Below are 6,710 nucleotides of genomic sequence, written 5' to 3'. Positions count from 1 at the left end.
AAAAAAAAAAAAAAAAAAAAAAAAAAAAAAAAAAAAAAAAACCAACCTAACCTTTATGATTTGGATCGGGTAATCCGAATTGATCAGATTCTCGAGTCATTTAAACACCTTTATTATTAAAATTTATTTTTCAATATGTATGATATTATCATATATTAATTTTTATTTGATTGGGTGGCGTAGAAATTTGCATTCAATATTTTGTTAATTTGGATAATAATTTCTTGCAATGTTTTTCCATAAATATAAAATTATACAAATTTCACTCAATAGATTTTATAAATTGTTATTTTTTTTTATTTTAAATCAAAATTAAAAATTGTATTATTATATGAATCAAAATATCAAATATAATTTTCCTTTTTTCTTAATTTAGAATTTTGAAAAATAGATCGTAGCCGTCCACTTAGAATCCAACGGCAGAAAGATGCTATCCAATCAAATTGCAATATATTTTTAACGCGTTTTTTTTTTTTTTTTAATTTTCAATATTTAAAAAAAATGTTTTTAAAGAAACTCAAATCATAACAGAAAAACCGGTAAATTCTTTATCTCTCTTCTATCCCTGCTTCGCTTTCGTTTCAATTGTTATCCTGTTTTTCATTTGGATTCGCCAAGTGAAGATATATAGGGAAAATTCCCACGAAATCAAACCCCTAAATTTGCGCTTAAAAATTTCCCCGTTCTTCAACGATTTTTGGTTCTCTCTCTCTCTCTATCCTTATTCTTCTTCTTCAATTTGTTCGCCCCTACTTTTTCCTGATCAAGCCGTTGATGTTCTGTAGGGAATCGTTGAAATTTCTGTTTGATTAATATTTCAGTGGGTCGGGTTTTGAATTTCGTGCGGATTGAGTTAATTTCTGTGGGAGTTTTCTATGATTTTTGTTGTTTATCGATTCGAAGATTCATTGCCCTATACGGATTTTGTATCTGCTCTGTTTTCTTGTTCTTCACGTTGGGTGTTCATGATCGTGTTCTTCAGCATTATCTTTCGTTTTGCCTGCATTATTGTGTTGTTGATTTTCTTTTTCTGTTCCCCATTTTGGGGGAAACGCCATGGATGACGGATTTGGGCGACTTTACGGTGCTTGTTTTCTGAGATTTTAGAACGGATATTCGAGTAGAATCGGCTTATTCAGATGGGTAATAAATGTATTGGGTCGAGGAAGGATGGGATTTTGTGTTCGATTACTCAAGCGATTTGGTGGTCTCGAGCGGGTATGGTTTCTTCTCATACTAAAAAAAAGAGGGCTAAAAACCCTAACCCTAACCCTAATCAAGTAGTTCAAAATACTCCCCCTGAACCAGTGAAGATTGTTGATGATAGGGTCAAACCATTGGAATGGGAGGATAATGCAGCGGAAGAATTAAACCCCAAGGAAGAATTGATCATCATCAACCCTGTAGAGCCTTTGTTGTCTGAGGAAGAATTGATCAAACCAGCTGAACAACCATCAAGCTATGATGAACAGAAGCTACGCGTCGAATCTCCGGTTAAATCGGGAAAGCCAAAGGAATCAGATGGTAATGGTAGTAATAATGTTTCTGAAGATTTGATGAAGGAGAAGAAGACAAAGAAAATAGTGAGTGCAGGTTTGCAGGTTGAGTCAGTTTTGCAAACAAAAACTGGTCATCTAAGGGAGTATTACAGCTTGGGAAGGAAACTTGGACATGGCCAGTTTGGGACGACTTTTCTTTGCGTTGAGAAGTCGACTGGGAAAGAGTATGCCTGTAAATCGATAGCGAAAAGGAAGTTGGCGACGATAGAAGACGTCGAGGATGTGAGGAGAGAGATTCAGATAATGCATCATTTAATTGGTATTCCCAGCGTTGTTTCTATTAAAGGAGCTTATGAAGATGCTGTGTCTGTACATGTCGTCATGGAACTGTGCGAAGGCGGCGAGCTTTTCGATCGGATTGTTAAGCTCGGGCATTACACTGAAAGACAGGCAGCTGATCTTGCAAGAACCATTGTAGGGGTAATAGAAGCTTGCCATTCTCTTGGTGTCATGCACCGTGACCTCAAACCCGAGAATTTTCTTTTTGTCGATGGACGCGAGGACTCGCCTTTGAAAGCTATCGATTTCGGGTTGTCTGTCTTCTTTAAGCCAGGTATACTAGAAACTAGGACGAATCGATTTCGGGTTGTCTGTTTTCTTATGATCCAATTCACAACAGGAGCATGTTTAATTTGGTGCTCTGATGATTTTACAGGGGAAATATTTAGGGATGTGGTTGGGAGTCCTTACTATGTGGCACCAGACGTTCTGTGCAAACTATATGGCCCAGAAGCTGATGTTTGGAGTGCCGGTGTGATGCTTTACATACTTTTAAGCGGGGTGCCGCCATTTTGGGCAGGTAAAAACACAGATATCTAGCAATTGCACCTGATTATTGTATGCATCATGGTTATCACTTGCCAAATCCAATTCCATATCTATGTTCTGATCACTATATACGTTTTCGTTCTTCCTTCATACGATTTCGAAACAGAAACCGAGCAAGAGATATTTGACGAAGTTTTGCACGGAGATCTCGACTTCACGTTAGATCCCTGGCCAAGTATTTCTGACAGCGCCAAAGATTTGGTAAGGAGGATGCTCGTTAGAAACCCGAAAGAGCGGCTCTCTGCTCATGAAGTTCTATGTAAGTTTCTACTTTGTGATGGTTCATAAAAATTCTAATATTGATATTCTAAGTGTAGAAGGTTATGAAACTTCATAATAGGCTTAAATCAAGCGCAAGAGATCAGGCATGGAGGACCTCTCTTAGCTCCTTAAACAGATATGGAAGAAGTTCTTCCCGGTTTAAGTGCAAAATTTTAGATAAAAACCACTTTTAATGAGGAATGTAAACATAAAATAGGTCTGATCGAGGTTCGATAATCGATGTATCCTTTCGTTTTTCAGTCCAAGTGTCGGTTGTAACAGCCCAAGCCCACCACTAGCAGATATTGTCTGCTTTGACCCGTTACGTATTGTCGTTAGTTTCACGGTTTTAAAACGCGTCTATTAGGGAGAGATTTCTACACTCTTATAAGGAATGCTTTGTCCCCCTCTCCAACCAACATGGGATCTCACATCATTTCTCATGCACAGCCTTTTAGTTTGATCGGAGATTTTGCAGGCTGGGAATTTTATCTGCTGTGAGTTTTTGTTGTTCTTGAAGAACACTTCGAGAATCCAAGCTTGGTCAATGGATAATTATTAGAATCTCTAATCTAAATCGACTTTAAAAAGTCATTATCCAAACATGTTTTCGGTCTTGAGAACAATTCTTATAACATCATTCTCAAACAGCACACAGTTAATTCTGATAGTACATTTGGTCCGAGCATTAACGGTGTCGGTTTCGGTTTTCCAGGCCATCCCTGGCTTCAGGTTGATGGAGTGGCTCCAGATAAACCTCTTGATTCTGCAGTCTTGAGTCGTTTGAAACAGTTTTCTGCAATGAACAAGCTCAAGAAAATGGCTTTGAGAGTAAGTCTTTTGTTTTCTCAACCTAAACTGAAAATGGAATTTGTCTTACTTGAACCTGTTTTTGTGCTTCTCCTTCTTTCAGGTCATTGCTGAGAGCCTCTCTGAAGAAGAGATCGCCGGGTTGAAGGAAATGTTTAAGATGATCGATACCGACAACAGTGGCCAAATTACGGCCGAAGAGCTCAAGGATGGACTCAACAGATTTGGAGCAAATCTGAATGAGACTGAGATAAAAGATCTTATGCAAGCTGTAAGTTCTAAAAACAATTCAAATGTGTTCGTTCGACTCGATTAGCTCGTACGTATCTCTCTAATGAAATGCTACTTATTTCGAAACGCAGGCTGATTTTGACAACAATGGCTGCATTGACTATGGAGAGTTCATAGCAGCAACACTTCATTTGAACAAAGCTGAGAGAGAAGATCATCTCTTTGCAGCTTTCCAATACTTCGACAAGGACGGGAGTGGTTATATCACGCAAGACGAACTTCAAAAAGCCTGCGAAGATTTCGGCATCGAAAGCATTCACTTGGAAGAGATGATCGGAGAAGTCGATCAGGACAATGTAAGCATCTACTTCATTTCTTTTCTTGACATACTTTTCACTCTTACAACTACTACAACTAGAAACATTGTGTTCATCTAAACGATCACTATAACTCGTTATTCAGGACGGTCGTATCGATTACAACGAGTTCGTGGCGATGATGCAGAAGGGAAATGGTGATTTGGGGAAGAAGGGTCAACAGAGTACTAACTTTAGCATTGGTTTTAGGGAGGCACTTCCTGTTTGTTAGCAAATCAGGAGAAATTTTCCCTCTCTCTCTCACAAATTCTTTCTTGTGACTGTATAAAATCTGTACAAGGTTTAACTATTGCTTGGTTTTGATAAGTAAAATGTAAATTATCTGCTTCTTTTAGAGCTTGACTCATTATTTATGTCAGCCAAAACATATATCTATATGTGTGTATATATATGTATAGCTTCATTATAAGTGTTCGTAAGAAGTTCCCTTTACAATGTCATTTCTCTTATAATAGAATTTAATAGTCGAGTTTAAGCACATTTTTTATGAGATCTCACATCGATTGGAGAGAGGAACGAGTGTCAGTAAGAATGCTAGTCCCTGAAGGGGGTGGATTGTTAGATCTCACATTCTTTATAAGGAAGTAGAAGATGGTGGATTGTTAGATCTTACGTTCTTTATAAGCAAGTAGAAGGGGGTGGATTGTTAAATCTCACCTTCTTTATAAATAAGTAAAAATTTCAAAAATTTTGAGAGAAACCCGAAGAGGAAAACTAGTGAAAACTCAAATAGGACAATATCGGGTAACAGTGAACTTGGACAGTTACACTTTTAGTCCTTGCACTTTCAAGAAATTATTAACAATTTAATCCTTAAATTTCATTTTGTATCAATTTAAGCCTCTATACTTTTAAATTATAACAATTTAGTCCTTAAACTTCAGGTAATATGTAACAATTTAGTTTCTACGACAAAAAAAATATATTAAAATTAAATTTTTATAATGATTAAATAATATAATGTCCCATCAAAATTATTAAGGGAATGATTCTCTACGAGGTTCATGTACTTGCCGTTTTCCTACACAAAAATGCAAAAGCTTCACAAAGTTATTTCACATGGATTTATGTGAAAATATAGACAAAAAAAAAAAATATAGGAATATTAGGGTTCAAAGTCCAAAAGTCGAGAAGATCAAGGGTAAGCACTCATGCTAGCACGATGGCGCTATGAGTGGATGTGCATAGGGTCTAGGAGGGCTTGGGGCTCCGGCATCTCTTAACTTTCAATTTTATATCTAACCGATCCGATTAAAAAATTTCAAAAAAATTAATTAAATAAATAAATATTTTTTAATATAAAAAGGGCATAAAAATGGAAAAGTCCAGGGAACGGGGTTTGAATGCACCGCACCACCCACAAAATCCCATATTTGAGAGAAAAAACCGGGAGAATACGTTTGGGCCCACAAAATGGACGGCTACGATTCTCTCGCTCAAATCTACGATTCCATTCCTTCAATCTTCCCCGCACGTTGTGACAGCTCATGCTCAGTTGGACTAAGTGATTGGGCGCCACCTCCATCTCCTAACGTGGAGACCAATCACGTTGCTCGATCCTGCCACGTCAGCCACCTCATGTGGGTCCCTGCTGTGACTCCCCAACATACAGTCTCTTTCCCCATGTTCTCAAATAGTTTTTTTCTTCTCTTGTTGGCTTCAATCATTGGCTGATTTATTAAATTACTCTTTTGCCCTCCTTTCTCTTTTGGTAAACTACTTTGCCCCTAGTTCATAAAAATTTAACCATATCAAGCTTTCCGCTAGGTAGATATTATCTGCTTTGACTCGTTATATATCGCTGTCAACTTTACGGTTTTAAAACGCGTCTACTGAAGAGAGGTTTTCCACACCCTTGTAAGAAATGTTTCGTTCATCTTTTTAACTGATGTGAGATCTCACACTCAATAAGTCAATGGTCTCTCTACTTCTTCCTCAGATGTGGGTAAAGCATTTTAAGTTTACCCTATTCGATTTCTTGATTCTGGGACATTGTAGGAGTTTTACAACATGAACCGACAACACGTTCCCAAACAATCCCTTTTTTCGAGAGGATTAGTAGCAATCAAATCAATCCATCGTCGTAATTGGGTATTGTCATCATCAAACTTTGATTTTTGATGGTTAAAATAATAAATATATAAATCAAACTTTAATTAATGGGGTAAGCAAAAGAAAATGAAGGCTATTAATAAATAATTATGCTAATTTCAAGGAGCTTAAACAAATGTAGATGTAACACATCCTTCTCCAATTCTTAAAAAGTCAAATATAAATGTAATCTTTGTCTAATGATATGACTAATCGATTCATTTCTTTATTTTTATTTTTGAATTTAAATAAATTTTAAAAAATAAAATTAATTGATTTTAAAAAATCATTTTATTTTTTGGAATTTTACTGAATAAAAACGTTTGGAAAACAAATATACAATTTTAAAAAATTATAATTATCAAATTATTTTAATTTTGATTTTATCGATAATAAGTATGATTTTAAAAAATAAAAAACGAAAAAATTAAATAGGTAGATTTTTAAATATTTTTCTAATAAAATAAATACAAACATGATGAAAATAATTAATTTCATTTAATTTAATTTAAGTTGTTCGATCTTAATTAATGAGCTTCTTGACGGCTAAGAT

The 6,710-nt window shown here is 35.8% G+C and overlaps 1 protein-coding gene across 1 annotated transcript; it reads left to right on the top strand.

Annotated features, from left to right (window-relative positions):
* Positions 1-545: 545 nt before the first annotated feature.
* Positions 546-4,400, top strand: LOC111498599 (calcium-dependent protein kinase 26-like). Its single transcript, XM_023149899.1, has 7 exons — positions 546-2,112; positions 2,215-2,358; positions 2,494-2,646; positions 3,364-3,479; positions 3,562-3,729; positions 3,821-4,045; positions 4,152-4,400. Exons 1-7 carry the CDS (start codon positions 1,140-1,142, stop codon positions 4,275-4,277), a joined length of 1,905 nt encoding a protein of 634 aa, XP_023005667.1. The 5' UTR covers positions 546-1,139; the 3' UTR covers positions 4,278-4,400.
* Positions 4,401-6,710: the final 2,310 nt, after the last annotated feature.

The sequence above is a fragment of the Cucurbita maxima genome, unplaced genomic scaffold, assembly GCF_002738345.1.
Source record: "Cucurbita maxima cultivar Rimu unplaced genomic scaffold, Cmax_1.0 Cma_Scf00025, whole genome shotgun sequence".
Classification (NCBI taxonomy): Eukaryota; Viridiplantae; Streptophyta; class Magnoliopsida; order Cucurbitales; family Cucurbitaceae; genus Cucurbita; species Cucurbita maxima.
This window is presented reverse-complemented; position numbering and strand designations above follow the sequence as displayed.